Genomic DNA, 17,324 nt, shown 5'->3' on the forward strand with positions numbered 1-17,324 from the left:
TATCTGACAATCCGGCCAAAAAACAGTCTAGGAGGGCGAATTCGTCCCATCTAGCCGAGACCGCCCACCTCCTGAATTCCGCAGCATAATTCTCTACCGGACACTTGCCCTGACGCAGAAGCCTGAGCTTCCGTTCAGAAGTCGAAGCGATGTCCGGGTCATCGTAAATCATAGCCATGGCCTCAAAAAATTCATCGACTGAGGCCAGGGCCTGATGCCCAATAGGAAGACCATACTCCCAGGTCTGGGAATCCCCCAACAACAGAGTCTTAATGAATGTAATTCTCTGTGCCTTGGTTCCAGATGAGTTAGGCCTTAACTCGATCTATCTGTATGGCCAAAGAGATTGCCTCATCCAATGATTCAGGCTCAGGATGACCTATCATCACCTCATGAATAGTATCTGACAATCCGGTCAAAAAACAGTCTAGGAGGGCGAATTCGTCCCATCTAGCCGAGACCGCCCACCTCCTGAATTCCGCAGCATAATTCTCTACCGGACACTTGCCCTGACGCAGAAGCCTGAGCTTCCGTTCAGAAGTCGAAGCGATGTCCGGGTCATCGTAAATCATAGCCATGGCCTCAAAAAATTCATCGACTGAGGCCAGGGCCTGATGCCCAATAGGAAGACCATACTCCCAGGTCTGGGAATCCCCCGACAACAGAGTCTTAATGAATGTAATTCTCTGTGCCTCGGTTCCAGACAAGTTAGGCCTTAACTCAAAGTATGATAACACTCTATTTCTAAAGTTTCGAAAGTCAGATCTGTCGCCAGAAAATGTTTCAGGTACAGGCATACGTATGTCTGTGCTAAGAGGAGATCGCACTGATTGAAGTTCTGAAATAGCCCCAAATATCTGACATATCTGGGTCTGTTGGTTCAAAACTGCCGCAGAAAGTTGGTTTACCGCGATGGTCAGGACTTCAACATGGCTATACAGTGCGTCCATTTGGGTTCGGTCTGCCATTCTGTAACGATTGGTGTCAGCAACCAGAGAGAGAATCTGATCCTTGGCGATCCGCAGTATCCCCAAGAATACAGATATACCCGATTATTGAGGATCTGCGGAATCGTCAATAATCAGATATGTCTAACCTCTAGACACCGGAGAGAGTGTAAGTGTTTGGTGCAACAGTAACAACTCTGAGTAAATACCACCAGAGGAGCTTGCGGCCTATACTCCTGAGGAATTCACCCCTGAGCGGTGGGTGATATTCCTGTAGCCTGTGGACCCCTGAGCGAGGGACCAAGGCTGGGTTGCAGGAAGCCCTGCTGCTAATATGTAAGGTTTTGCCCTGAACTGGGCTAACGTAACACAGTAATAACACAATCCTAATCTAGGGTGTGAGGTCCGTATTCACAACACCCTGGAACTAGTCTGGAGCATAACATAAATGATAATACAATTCCCTAGTCTTGGGTGTGAGTTCCGTGATCATCAACACCCTGGAACTAGTCTGGAGTATAACATAAATGATAATACAGTTCCCTAATCTTGGATGTGAGGGCCTTGATCTCAACACCCTGGAACTGGTCTAACAAATAATACAATTCAATCAGCCAAGCATGAGTCCTGCAGGAATCAGCTGATCTTCCTGATCAGCTGACACTTCCCCTGCTGGTATAAAGGTCCTGAGTTCAGGCCCGCGCGCGTGTAGCTCTCCATCTGCCTATGTGCACTAACAGACCCAGCCACACCAAGCGCATGCTGCTGCATGCAAACCGCCGCGTTGGACGCGGAAACAGCCGCTTTGCTGTCAGGACATGCGGCGGCTTTTCCGCATTCCACCATACTACCAGACGCGTGTCTATGCGTGCAAACCGCCGCTTTGGACGCGGAGTCAGCCGCCTTGCTCTTGGCATATGCGGCGGCTTTTCCACGTTTTCTCACAGTAGCCAATACAATGCAAAGATGACCATGTGTGACTCACTAATGTGACCATGTGTGACCATGTGTACTTTACTAACCTAGCTGAACAATGTTGTGCCTCCATGCTCTGAAACCAAAACCGATTACGTGTCAAATAAAATCATGTGAATAGTAACCGATTCTTTTGTGATCGACCAATATTTTTCATACTGCCTGATCAAGTAAATTGGTAGATTCCACCAGATAGTGGGCTATTTCCATCCATGCTTAAAGGGATACTGTGGGGGGGTCGGGGGAAAATGAGCTGAACTTACCCGGGGCTTCTAATGGTCCCCCGCAGACATCCTGTGTTGCCGCAGCCACTCACCAATGCACCGGCCCCGCCTCCAGTTCAATTCTGGAATTTCTGACTTTAAAGTCACAAAACCACTGCGCCTGCACGCCCGTGTCCTCGCTCCCGCTGATGTCACCAGGAGTGTACTGCGCAGACACAGACCATACTGGGCCTGCGCTGTGTGCTCTTGATGACATCAGCGGGATCGAGGACACGGTAACGCAGGCGCAGTGGTTTTCAGACTTTAAAGTCTGAAATTCCAGAAGTGAACCGGAGGCGGGGCCGGAGCATCGGTGAGTGGCTGCGCCAACACAGGATGTCTGCGGGGGACCGTTAGACGCCCCGGGTAAGTTCAACTCATTTTCCCCTGACCCCCCTACAGTATCCCTTTAAGCAGAATGCAACATAATTGCATGGAAGCGTAGTGGTTAGCTCTCTCGCCTTGCAGTGTTGGGTCCGTCCCTGGTTCAAATCTCAGCCAGGGCACTATTTGTAAGGAATTTGTATGTTCTCCCCGTGTCTGCATGGGTTTCCTCTGGGCACTCCGGTTTCCTCCAACATCTCAAAAACACACAGATATGTTAATTGGCTTCCCCTTAATTGGCCCTAGACACCAACATACACTACACGATCCATAGGACTATGGTAGGGATTAGATTGTGGACCCCTCGGAGGAACAGTTAAGTGACAAGTCAATATACTCTGTACAGCGCTGTGGAAGATATCGGCACTGTGAAGGATTGCGGAATGGCCGCCGCGTGCTCTGACGGCGTGGCGGCTACTTCCGCGTCCAGCCCGGCGGTCTACGCGCGGCGACATGTGTCTGATGTGATACAGCCTTCCTGTGCACATAGGCTGAGGAATACACACGCACGCGCGGAGAGACAGAAGCTTTATGGGAAGCAGAGAGGGATCAGCTGACTCCCTTGGTCAGCTGATCCCAGGATGTAAGCGGATTGGCTGGAAGGGACTGGGCGACGCTGATCAGCGCTGCACTATATAACCACTCGTCCCTCAGTCTCACGTTGTCTGCCGTTGCGAATGCTTTATGTGTTAGCACACAGACCTCAGTCAGATCCTACAGTGTGTTAGAACCGGGAAGAACCTGGGAATTCACACTGAGCTAGATTACTCTCATATGTTATGCTTTAGACTAGTTCCAGGGTGTTGTGACTACGGACCTCACACCCAAGCCTAGGATACTGTGTCAATGCTATGTTATGCTTTAGACTAGTTCCAGGGTGTTGTGACTACGGACCTCACACCCAAGCCTAGGATACTGTGTCAATGCTATGTTATGCTTTAGACTAGTTCCAGGGTGTTGTGACTACGGACCTCACACCCAAGCCTAGGATACTGTGTCAATGCTATGTTATGCTATAGACTAGTTCCAGGGTGTTGTGACTACGGACCTCACACCCAAGCCTAGGATACTGTGTCAATGCTATGTTATGCTATAGACTAGTTCCAGGGTGTTGTGACTACGGACCTCACACCCAAGTCTAGGATACTGTATCATTTCTATGTTATGAGATAGACTAGTTCCGGGGTGTTGTGACTACGGATCTCACACCCAAGACTAGCACTGTGTACTTGTATTACCTTAGCCCGCCACTAGGGTGTAGAGAGCTAGGATCTCACATCCAGTTAGGGCAAGTCTGTTCATCTTAGCAGCAGGGCATCCTGCAACCAAGCTTAGGCCCCTCTCCTAGGGAGCCTTTAGCCTATAGGGATTCACCCACAGTCTGGGGTGAATTCCCTTCTTCTTCTTACCTCCAGCTCCTCTGGTGGTTCTCACTCAAAGTGCTACTGTTACACCAAACACTCATATCTCATGTGTCCAGAGGTTAGACATACCTGGATTATTGGTGATTCTGCAGATCATCCATAATCTGGTGCAGTGTTTCTCAACATTTTATTGGAATGTACCCCTTTGAAAACCCTGTACTTACCAAGTACCCCCTAGTATAGTAAACATTATCACAAGTACCCCTTGACAAATATATATTTAATCGTAGTACATGATAATTGGTTTTAAATCATTTCCAAGCATTTACTATAGCTTTTAATTAGCTAAAACACCTAATTTGGTGTTGCTTAAATAAGATTTATCAGTTTCTAAAACTCTAAATGTGTTATTCTTGGTTAAGTATATCAAGCCTGAGTACCCCCTGAAACCATCAGAAGTACCCCCCTGGGGTAGGCGTACCACACGTTGAGAACCTAGGATCTGGTGTATATCTGCATTACTGGTGATTCTGCAGATCACCAATAATCAGATTCTCTCTGCGTGTTGACACCCATCGTTACAGGCACTAAATAAATACTAAATAAGAATAAATCGATTCTTGAATGGTCTATCAAACAGAAAAAACGAGTAATGTATGGGCACCTAAAAAGTAAATTTAAAAAAATATATATATCAGAAAAACTTAAACAGAGTCATGCTCCTAGCACCTGCTCAATAGAACATGTAACAGAAACTGGTCAAACACTATAGATTGCCATGCAATGTGACAAAACTACTGATTCTTCTCTAAACAGAACCGATTCAGAGGAATAAATTCCTACCATACACAGCACATGGGTTTCAGATAGATTCCAGAAGAGAATCTATTGAACTACAGCATTGCACTGAATTAAACGTAGACTGTCAATCTACCACTGCTCCTACTAAAACCCCAACTGACCTAGATTTTCCATCCTGTCTGATCGATACTTTTGGTCAAAGTCTATAGAAATTTAATTTTTGGGAATAGAACGGGAAAATCTATGTGTATGGGCATCTTTATAGGATACTGGCTGATGGCCTGGCATTGCCCGGGTATGTATTTGGCTGGTGTTGGCTGCACCCACTTTTTCTAACCCTAATAAACAATTACTCAATAACCAAGTTTGTGAGCTTTGCGGTCTTTGGCATCAATAATTTGCATTGAAATGAAACAAATCTGATTGGCTATTTGTGGCTCCTCCCCCTTTTCTGAATTTGAACCCCAGTCACACAATGACCAACTGTACCAGGTTTGAGGCTTGTGTCATTAACAGTGCAAGAATGGCAGCAATTAAATATTCTCCTTGAAAATCAATAGGTAAATTTTGATTGGCTTTTGTATGCTCCTCCCACTTTTCAGAATATTAATCCCAGTCACCCTGTGCGAAGATTGAGAAGCCTACCATTAACAGTGTAAAAATGGCTGCAGTTTATATTTTCCCATTGAAATTTGTATTTGTCTCTGCCCACTTTTTGGTTATGGGGATAAAAAGTATGTTATATGTTATTCCATGTAATGTACTATGTGTGTGCCAAATTTCATTCAAATTCGTTCAGCCATTGTTGCGTGATTAACAAACATCCACAAGTTTGCATTTATAATATTAGTGAGATTACATATAAGATGAAGCTGTAAAACTCTACATTCCACTGAAAGTTCATGCCCAAAAGCATTCTAGTGACTAACTGGAAAATCAAGTATACTTCCCATACTAGAGGACCCAGCTGCACCTTCTGATATGAATTCCTTCAATAGTGGTGAAAGCCCTAATGCTAAAAGTGGTATGGTAGGGGTGTCTTGACACCCTGGAGAAAAGACACAGGAAACACAAAAAGGATGGAAGCCCAATAGCATAATACGTTTTAGTATAAGATCTATAAGTGATATAATGAAAACTACTCACTAAGGCGGGTTGCAGAGGGGCAACTGACCGCAAGAAGTAGGTGGAGACCATAAACCCGACTCCACCCGGGGTGGTCCAGCCTGACCTGGTGGTGGTCGCTCTCTTAGGAAAATTGACAGTTGTCCCCTGTGGTGTGAACCACATGCAGTCTGTCTGAACCCCTCCAATAGGATATGTTGGGGGGTAAATAAGCACAAGAAGGGTAAAAGAGGCACCCTGGTGTGTATAAAATTCTTTAAAAACAAATAAAAATGACAGAAAGGGAGGTGGCTTACCTCAAATAACAAAATCTTTGTAACAACAAAAGATGTTTATTATTAAGCACAGGCAAAGCGTTTCACTGGTCTAAGCCCACTTCCTCAAGCCAATAACAGTGCCAAATACTACTAGAGGCTCCCAATGCTAATGAGGTTTTTCCATTTGGCACTGTTATTGGCCTGAGGAAGCGGGCTTAAAACCGTGAAACGCGTTGCTTGTGTGCTTAAAGGGAACCTAAACTGAAAAGGATATGGATTTTTCCTTTTAAAATAATACTAGTAGTCTGGCAGTCTTGCTGATCCTCTGCCTCTAATACTTTTAGCCACAGCCCATGAACAAGCATGCATAGCAGGTGCTCTGACTGAAGTCAGACTGGATTAGCTGCATGCTTGTTTCAGGTGTGTGATTCAGCCACTACTACAGCTAAAGACATCAGCAAGAGAGTCAGGCAGCTCGTATTGTTTAAAAGGAAAAATCCATATCACTCTCAGTTTAGGTTCCCTTTAATAATACAAATCTTTTGTTTTGTTGTTACAAAGATTTTGTTATTTGAGGTAAGCTACCTCCCTTTCTTTCGTTTTTATTTGTTTTTAGAGAATTTTATACACACCAGGGTGCCTCTTTCACCCATATTGTGTTAATGCTAAAAGGGCTAGAGTCTAATGCATTTTTAAAATCATCTGAGCTACTTACATACTTGCTATTATTGTCACTTAAAGGGAGGGATCCCACTTATCATTGCGGAAAACTGAACATTTTTTGCAAGTGCTTTTCACATTAAAACTTGCGTTTGTATGCAAATTTTCACATGCGTTATTTCAGAATGGCTAATGAAAATCAACAGGAATTTGCATGCAATGCTCAAATTTATGCTGCAAAGAATTTTTTTTTCAGTGCAATTTTCTTCAGCAATGTGTTTTCTGACATTCCGAAACGCACAAGATTTTTAATATGTGTGAACCCAGCCTCAATCCTTAATGCGCAAAAGAGCTTGTCGGATATATTACATGGCTGTTCTCCTCTTCATGCACAAGCGCAGCCATACTGCACCTGCACTAGTAAGGCTGTGTCTGCACAGTAAGCTGGAGACACTCGTACCCAGAGCCTGAGCGGCTCCATGCTGCTGTGCCGGCACTTGTTTACAGACAGGGGCATGGCCAAACGACAAGTTCCAGGGGTCCCAGCACTGGAATGATGGAGTCGAGGGATAAAGAAGCCTTTGGAATATCCAGAGGCTTCCTCTACTGAGTAAGTACCCGTATGGGGCACTTTTCTTCCCTTTAAATACACTTTGAGGATTGTTTTGGGCCGTGTACGAGCAGAACACACACAGGTTGCTCAGTTCTTGGCCACACAGCATGTACTACTCATGTGCAGCATGACGCTGCAGGAACATCCTGTAAAGTTCCTGCAGTAACAAAAGTTATTGGCCAAAATCGATAAATCCTGGCAGATCCCTAAACGAGACACCTGTACACAAATTTAGCTTTGAGACTGCAATGATCATTGATGAAAATCTAATGTATGTTTGTGGCATAAAACTTACCTGGGGTGAAATTTTTTTTTTAAAACTGTAAGTGTAGTGGTGTAGCTTGGGTATTTGAAAACCCTTCCCAAGCACATTTTTTTTTAAAGGGAGTTGGTTGGGGGTGGCACTAAGCACACCATGGCAGCGCCCTTAATTTAGATAGAAGTACCAAGCCTCTTTCCACCTCTGCCTGTCCACAGGTGTTGTTCTACCAATATGTTATGCTGCTGGGACCTTTAAACTCCACCAATGCTCTCACCATGTTGGTTCCTCCATTAGTCCTCCCATCACTATTGTCCCAGGCAAGTCCATTGACCAGTGTGGTTCTGCCAGTAATGTACAAAACTGTAGTGTGAGCAGTAGAGTTACTCCACCATCATCACTGTTCTGTAGCTTCTGGTGACCCCTGTAGTGTACTAAGGATGGAGTCCTGGTGTCACCTGGTGACACACTGCAATGGTTTTCTAAAGCAAACAATTATCACATTTACCTTTGTGCAAGTTTAAAAGTACGGCATGCTGATTTTTTTTTGAGAAAACACACTAATGGGAATGCAAACGTGCGTAAAAATGCAAACTAATGTGCAGATAACCTAACAATTAGAGCAGCTTTTCTCAAGCTTCCCTGTAGGAACCCTTCAAATAATTTTTGAATCTCAAAGAACCCCAGCGTTAGCACCCAAGCATCAGAACCCTAGCACTTCTCCAGTCCCTACTGAACTATCCAGTCCCAAATGAACTCTGCTGCTTGTCTCATCCACCTCTCCTCCCACTTCTCTGATACTGCTAATAGCTCCATTGGCTACAAATCACCCAAAGGATCCAGTCCAAACTCCAAACACTATCATACAAAGCTCTACATACGCTATCCTCTCCATACATTCCCTTATTAATCTTCAGATATCATCCATCCCAGAAACCATCACTGCTCCCAAGAGACCGTCTAGTGCTCTGGCTTGGTCACCTCCTCTCACTCTCGTATCCAGGACTTTTCACCAGTGTCACCTTTCCTTTGCAATTCTCTTTCACAGCCCATCTGTCGTGCTCCGATCCTGGAAATGTTCAAACCTACCCTCAAGATACACCTATTCAGACAAACGTACAATCTCTAGAATTTAAAGCCCACTGCCTCATCTGCCAACCCTTTTGTCTAGCCAACCCCCCCGTGTCTCAAGCTCACTACCCTCTAAATGGTAAACTCGCAAGGGCAGGAACCTCCCCCTTTTTTTCCTGTTTCAGTGCAATTTATCAAATTAACATCTATCTGTATTGGTGATGTTATTCAAACTACACATCAATTGTATGTATCAGTATGTGTCACTGGTTGTCCTGATTGTACAGTATGTTGAACTGCTCATGTATCTATGCTCCCCCCATTGTTGTATACAAGTTGTACAGCGCTATGGAACATGTTGGAACTCTAAATAAAAATAATAATAATTACAGGGGGAGTGGGGATTTATTTTGTAGGCAGAATGGTCTTTAAAAGTGGCACCCAGTCTACGTTTCTTCCTTGCAGTGCCCCCATCATAGTAGTGCTCCACTATAAAAATACTCTTTATTATACCACCCACTATTATAGTGCCCCTGCATTGTAGCCTATTGCATTCTCCACTATGAAAGAGGTATACAGTATACTATTTGAAATAACTAATGTAGCGGAAAGAATTGACAGATTATTGGGTGGGGCTGGGGAAGACCCAGCTGTCATGGTACACATTGGCACCAATGACAAAGTTAGTGGGAGATGGAAGGTCCTCAAAAATTATTTTCAGGTACTTGGAGATAAACTTAAAGCAAGGACCTCCAAGGTGGTGTTTTCTGAAATACTGCCAGTGCCACGTGCTACATCTGAGAGACAGTGGGAGCTTAGGGAGTTAAATAAGTGGCTGAGAAATTGGTGTAGGAAGAAAGGGATTGTGTTCCTGGAGAACTGGGCAGACTTTGCAGTTGGCTACAGGTACTACAGCAGGGATGGGCTGCACCTTAATGGGGAGGGTGCAGCTGCATTGGGGGAGAAGATGGCTAAACGGTTGGAGGAGATTTTAAACTAGGATCTGGGGGGAGTCGGGAGGATAAAGTCTTAATATGTAGACAAGATAAGGTAAAAAGACAGTGGGAGCCTAACATTATGGGGGGTGGAGAGGGGGGTGGGGACAGTGTAAAGATTAAGGAGGTTGGTAAAACTTCAAGTAGCCCATTTCGTGTAAACAAAATTGGTAAATGTGGTGGTAAAAATATAAAGTGCATGGTAACCAATGCTCGGAGCCTTGCAAATAAAATAGACGAACTAGAGTTCATTCTGAATGACAAAGGCTATGACATTGTGGGAATAACCGAGACATGGATGGATGAAAGCCATGACTGGATAGCTAATTTAAAAGGATACAATGGGCCTGATTCACAAAGCGGTGCAAACTTTTTCGCAGACTTTTGCGCGCGCAAAGTGCCACGATTCCCGCGATCGCGGACTTTTGCGCACGCAATTTGCGCGCGCAAAAGTCCACGATCGCGCGAATCGCGGCACTTTGCGCGCGCAAAAGTCCGCGAAAAAGTTTGCACCACTTTGTGAATCAGGCCCAATGTGTTTAGGAGGGATAGAACAGGGAAAAAAGGTGGAGGGGTTTGTCTCTTTGTTAAGAATTCTTTTACAGCTGTCCTCAACGATGACATGGAGGAAGATTGCGAAGATGTGGAGTCCGTTTGGGTAAATATTAATGGTGGAAATAAAAGTTGCCAATTGCTTATTGGGGTATGCTACAGACCACCTCTTATTAATGAAACTGCAGAACTGCGATTACTACAGCAGATTGAAAAAGCTGCAAGTAAAAATGAGGTCATAATTATGGGCGACTTCAACTTTCCAGACATTGACTGGGGTATTGAGGCTACCCATTCTGGTAAAAGCAGCAGATTTCTGGCAGCACTACAGGACAATTACTTGACTCAAATGGTAACGGAACCAACTAGGGGGAATGCGTTACTGGATCTGATCATTTCTAATAGACCAGATAATGTATCAAATGTGCAGGTTCAAGAACATTTGGGAAATAGTGATCACAACATGATAACGTTTGATCTGGTGACTGATAGGCCACGGGGCAGCGGGACCACTAAAACTATGAATTTTAGAAAAGCAAAGTTCAATCAAATTAGGCAGGCACTAAGTTTGCTGAACTGGGATAATGTACTACAAGGGGAGGACACTGAAGGGAAATGGCAAGCTTTTAAACTTATTCTCAATCAATATTGTAGTATGTATATCCCATATGGAAACAAAATGTCTAGGAATAAAAAAGGCCTCTATGGATGAATAGAAAGGTTAGGGATAAAATGAAGAGGAAAAAGAATGCCTATAAGGTCCTAAAACAGGAGGGGACCGAGGCTGCACTAAGCAATTATAAGGAGTGCAATAAAAATTGTAAAAAAGAAATTAGGCTGGCAAAGATCGAAGCTGAAAATCAAATCGCTAGGGATATCAAATCTAACCCAAAAAAGTTTTACAAGTAAATCAACTCTAAAAAAAGAAAGGTTGACTGTATAGGACTCCTAAAGGATGAGGGTGGGAACTCAATGGTGGATGACCAAGGTAAGGCATAGTTATTAAATGCTTTCTTTGCTTCTGTCTTCACAAAGGAAACAGCACTGTTGCAAATTACAGAGGCAGAAGAGTCTCAATCTTCTAACTGTAATATTAAATACTTAACGCAGGAAGAAGTAAAGGCAAGACTAAATAAATTAAAAATAGACAAGGCACCTGGCCCGGATGGCATGCACCCTCGGGTCCTAAGGGAATTAAGTTCAGTTATAGCTAAGCCCCTTTATCTTATCTTTTGTGACTCTCTTGCAACTGGCAGAGTCCCAGTGGATTGGCGTCCAGCCCATGTTTTCCCATTATTTAAGAAGGGCAAAAAATCTGATCCAGGAAATTATAGACCTGTAAGCTTAACATCAGTTGTATGCAAACTATTTGAGGGGTTACTAAGAGATACTATACATGACTTCATAGTAGAAAATAATCTTATTTCTCAGCATCAACATGGGTTTACTAAAGACAGGTCCTGTTTGACTAACATGCTCAGCTTTTATGAGGTAGTGAATGCTAATATGGATATTGGGAATGCTGTAGATGTGATATACTTGGACTTTGCAAAGGCCTTCGACACTGTTCCCCACAGAAGTCTGGTGCAAAAGTTGAGGATGCAAGGACTGGGGAAGAGTTTGTGTGCATGGATAGGGAACTGGCTAATGGACAGAAAACAAAGAGTTGTGGTCAATGGATCGTACTCAAAATGGGAGACTGTTAGCAGTGGGGTCCCACAGGGGTCTGTACTGGGTCCAGTGCTCTTCAATTTATTTATTAATGACCTAGTAGATGCAGTAGTGAGCAATGTTGCTATTTTTGCAGATGATACAAAATTGTGCAGAATCATCAACTCTCAGGAAGATAGTGTCATATTGCAACAGGATCTGGATAGGATGGCTATATGGGCACATACATGGCAGATGAAGTTCAATGTTGACAAATGTAAAGTCATGCATTTTGGTCGTACCAATGGTCTAGCACCATACAAAATAAATGGGATACAGTTGGGGACATCAAACTTGGAGAAGGACTTAGGAGTACTCATCGACAACAAGTTAAATAATCGTACTCAATGCCAAGCCGCTGCAGCTAAAGCGAACAAAATTTTGGGATGCATTAAAAGGGAAATAAAAACTCGAGATGCTAGCATAATATTGCCCCCGTTTAAAGCGGAATATAACCCTGCATTTCAACTTTGCTCTAAAATATTATTTACAGCATATTATATGCAAAAAGCATTTTTTTTCTACTAGACCAGCATTGGAAGGGTTAAACACAGGCGTTTCAAGTTCCGTGGAGAGATATGCAGAAGTTCAGATTGTTACATTCTATGTATTTATTGATAAACAGTTACACACTCTTTGGCAGTCCTCCAAGCTCCTTCTCAGTCAGAGAGATGAGTCATTCAACACTTAGATACATTTCTGTAAACAAAATGTATCTCTTTTCAGCTTCGGATGCGTCTGCAGAAATCTAAAGGAACTTTAAAGCCCTGTGTAACCCTTCCAATGCTGGTCTAGTAAAAAAAAAAAATGCTGGTTGCATATAATATACTATAAATAATGTTTTAGAGCAAAGTTGAAATGCAGGGTTATATTCCGCTTTAACTCTCTAGTAAGGCCACATCTGGAATATGGAATTCAGTTCTGAGCACCACATTACAAAAAAGATATTGCAGTTTTAGAGCAGGTGCAGAGACGAGCTACAAAATTGATACGTGGGATGGAAGGTCTCGCTTACCAAGAAAGGTTAGATAAACTGGGTTTATTTAGTCTAGAGAAAAGACGCCTTAGAGGAAATCTAATTAACATGTATAAATACATCAGAGGGCAATATAATAGCTTGGCGGATGAGCTTTTTGTCCCTAGGTCTTCCCTCAAAGGACTAGAGGACATGATCTGCGCATGGAGGAAAAACGTTTTAGCCATTTATTTAGGAAAGGGTTCTTTACAGTAAGAGTGATTAAGAGTGATTAAGATGTGGAATGCATTGCCACAGGAAGTCGTTATGGCAAACTCTATATCTGCATTCAAAGGGGGCTTAGATGCTTTCCTTGCGTTGAAAGACATCCATGACAATTACTAGGTTATGCCTAATGATGTTGATCCAGGGATTTTATCTGATTGCCATCTGGAGTCAGGAAGGAATTTTTCCCTTTTGGGGCTAATTGGACCATGCCTTGTGGGTTTTTTTTTTGCCTTCCTTTGGATCAACAGGGGTATGTGGGGGACGGGCTGGAGTTGTACTTTGTACTGGTTGAACTCGATGGACGTATGTCTTTTTTCAACCAAAATAACTATGTAACTATGTAACTAAAACTATGAATAAATGAGCTATCATTTGTAAAGCACATTTCTCATATAGGGTTAAAAGCAAAAGACAGCTAAAGTAGGACGTCCACCAATTATAGAATTCTTAAAGCGACCCCAGCACTTTAACCACTTGATGACCACAATGTTAAAACCCCTAAAGACCAAGCCATTTTTCTCTAAATGGGCCACTGCAGCTTTAACGCCTTGCTGTAGGGCCGCACAACTCAGCACACAAGTGATTTCCCCCCCCCCCCCCTTTCTCCCCACCAACAGAAAGCTCTGATTGCTCCCCCAGTGTTTATTTTTTTAAGTAAATATTGATGTTCTTTATTTTTAAATCATTGTTTGTAAATGTTTTTTCTATTCCCCCCACCAGCCAATCAGTGCAATCGGCTGTCATAGGCTTCAGCCTATGACAGCGGATCGCTGTGGTGCCTCATAGGGGGACAGCCGTGTCACACGGCTGTCCCCAGTACAGCGCTGCCTTAGATCGCGGTTTTGCCGTCTAATGGTCTCCCAGCAGCGATCGCAGCTGGGAGACAGAAGGCGCAGCGGAGCTCCGTCATCAGTGCGGGGATGCGCGCGCATCGGCGTGCGTGATCTGCCACAAACCATACCCCAAGGACCATCTGCCGATCAGCGTTGGGCGGTCCTGGGACTGCCGCCGCGTCCACGCCCATTGGCGTGACACTTTCGGCAAGTAGTTAAGGAAGGTTCATAATACAGTGTGTCATTGCAGGTCGTGGTGAGTGTAATTACTTACACATGGGAGGCTACTCCTGTAGCCCATTGTCCGTATGGAGTTTGCCATATTCCCTAGGGAACAACCCCAGATTGAAGCTTCTGCCAGTGTTACACCCTGCCGACCGCTGCAATGCATGCTGGCAGTTGCAGTCCGTAGATGCGAGTGTATCTCCCAGCCAGAAGATGTACTCACATCTACAAACTACATTTCCTGACATGCATTGTAGCAGCATGGAGTCGCACAACACTGGCAGAAGCTCAAACTGCGGTCACTCCTTGTCCTCCATCCACCCCCTTCTCCCATGGTACACGTTGCTTGCTTCCAGGATCAGCCTAAGTGGTGAGCAAACAACAGCGGAAATTAGGATCAAAACGCGGTATTTGCGCAAACAACGGTAAACACTGGTAAGCAATCGTACTGACGGCTGTCTATTTGTTTGAATGGACAGCGTTACACAACGACCGCTGAGGCCATCCTTTACTGTCGCAGAACCGACCAGGTGAAGAAGGCCTGTGGCTGGGTTAAGATAGCAGCTCTGAGTACCAGGTGTGACGCGGATGGAGTCCTGAAGTAGCGTGGATCGAATGACTCTGCTTTGCTGTGTTTGCTCACTAAAGAGGTCATCAGTGAAAAGTGGACCAATAAGAGCTAAATACCACTATGTGCCAATGGTGGCGCTGCTCTGACGGCTCTGCTGAGTGACACACTTCCCCTTACTTTGGCAAATGCCTGTATGAATCTTGATCATGCCAATAAAGCTATCTTTAATTTGATTTGACTACCTCGAGACAAGCACAACTAGTGTGATGACGAAAAAGTGCTGTCAAAAAAACATGTGCAGAGAGAAACAGCCACAGCACCCCTGGAAAGTGTCCGCGGCACTCAGTTTGAAAAACACTAGTCTAGGGGGCATTTTTAGAAATTAGAGAGCCCAATGGAAACCTACCCAAACACAAGAAAGAAAATACAGATTCCATATGGACAGTGTCCAAGGTGGAAAATTGAAACACCTCTGTGCTGCAAGGTGAAAGAACTATCCTTTGCAACTCTATGCTTGCTTTCTGTGACTGATCGCCACTTATAAATACATCAATTTTATACTCATGGCGGATGACGGCTACAGGTATCAATCATTAATAACTGGTAATCTTTCAGTTGATTGCCAGCTTTATAAATCTGACAGTCTGAAAACTACTATTCTGGCAAGCAGCTTGTTTGTAAATAGGCCCCAAAATTTTTGGTAGTAATCACACCTGGCTATTATAGCAATGCACTCAAAAAAAGATTATGCTAAGGTTTGTTTGCTAAGGTTTGTTGTCCTTATTAAGGTGGCCATTAACGATATAGTCCAGGGTCCATCGAACGTTTCCGATTGGCGTGGTAATTGATCGGTTGTGCCTATTAACGGCTGAATTCTAAGCAATCTGATCGGAACGAGGATTGGCTGCACGATTGTATAATGTCCACCTTTAAAGGGGCCCATACACTTACCGATTTTCCCACCTATATACAGCCGATTCGATCACTGTGATCGAATCGGCTGTGAAATCGTCACGCAAACGCTGACGGAACGATCGATTTCAGCTCCACAGATTGTGATCGGTTTCATGCTGAAATCGATTCCCAATCTGTTTGCCGTAAAGGCAGCCATACGATCCCTCTCTGATTAGATTCGATCAGAGAGGGATCTATCTGTTGGTCGATCTGATGGCAAATCGACCAGTGTATGGCCACCTTAGATAGTGACAAAGCAGCAAAACACAGTTGATGTATAGGTACTGTATAGGTTAATGTTATACATACAGCTATCTAAAACATATAATTAAGCTTACACAACATTATTTGCAATAAATAAGACCTGTGAGAGAGAAAATTGTATCTACCTTGACACCACCCCGTAGATGTCTATATAATTACAATCTAAGCGTTTACCTGCAAGGTGTGTATTCACTGATCAGTCCAAATTTGCCTATTATATTTAAGAAACAATAGGCATATTAAGTTCTCAGATAAGCACGTTACAATGCGACTCTCGCAACAATATACACAAACAAAACAGAGGCCAATGGAGAAAGGGCAGAAGCATTATTACCTCGTGTTGTGCTGACGATCCACAGAAGGAAGAGGCAGATGTCCATGGCTCAGCAGAGCTGCTGTCACCCCCAGCATAGGCTGGAGAATACATATGCTTGTATGTCCTGTCACACCGCTGCTGGCATTGTATTTCTATAAATGCAGGGGCTCCTATCTGGCATTGTGCTCAAAGTGTCTGGGCACTAAGGCGTGTCAATCATGGGTGTGACTGTGTCCTGCCTGTGTACTGACGTGACAGACCACAGGCTGAAAATCACTTACTAGTACCTGTGGGTGCAATTACTACTGCCTGTCCATTAAGCCACCATGTAGTGACGATCGTTCCTTGTTTACAGAGCCGTTTCCTTCCCCCTTATTTCTGAGCGAGCTTCATTGATATCCAGAGGTTTCACTCAGGGATTTCATTTCAAAGAAGATGCTACAAAGACAAGGATAGACAAAAGAGGGAGGAGAGACAAAGAAGGGTGGAGAGTTGGGAGGAGGGGAGATGGGCAATACCTTAACCCTTTCATGTTTCATGTAAATATTGACCAAAACTAGTGCCTTTTTCACTTCTTCTTCCATTATTTCATAGGGGTGGCAGCTATGTAATGAGCTAAAAAAAAGAGAAGAAAGAGAATTCCAACACCTGAATCAGGAAAGAGAGGGATTGAATTCTTCCATACACTGCACACAGATTTTCAATAGATTAAATCATACAATCTATCGAAGCACGACATTGCGCTATTCAATACAGAGTAAAACCTGCCATACACTTGCAGACTTTAGCAGGCCGTACACTCATTGATTTCTCCTGTCGATTTATGGCTGATTCGAATACTCTGATCGAATCGTTAATAAATTGGTGCAGTATTTGGCCTGCTCAATTGAGCGATTTCCGGCCAAAATCGCGCAGTTGGGTCTATTGAGCCACACAAAAACA

General features: G+C 43.9%; 1 protein-coding gene across 1 annotated transcript in view; it reads right to left on the bottom strand.

Annotated features, from left to right (window-relative positions):
- TMEM132A (transmembrane protein 132A) overlaps window positions 1–16,828 on the bottom strand; it is a 240,977-nt gene extending 224,149 nt beyond the window's left edge. The window contains exon 1 of the mRNA XM_068255296.1: window positions 16,401–16,828. Coding sequence (XP_068111397.1) covers window positions 16,401–16,446 — 46 coding nt within the window. The 5' untranslated portion in view covers window positions 16,447–16,828. The remainder of the gene's footprint in view (window positions 1–16,400) is intronic.
- Between the last annotated feature and the right edge of the window lie 496 nt (window positions 16,829–17,324).

The sequence above is a fragment of the Hyperolius riggenbachi genome, chromosome 10 (genome assembly GCF_040937935.1).
Source record: "Hyperolius riggenbachi isolate aHypRig1 chromosome 10, aHypRig1.pri, whole genome shotgun sequence".
Classification (NCBI taxonomy): Eukaryota; Metazoa; Chordata; class Amphibia; order Anura; family Hyperoliidae; genus Hyperolius; species Hyperolius riggenbachi.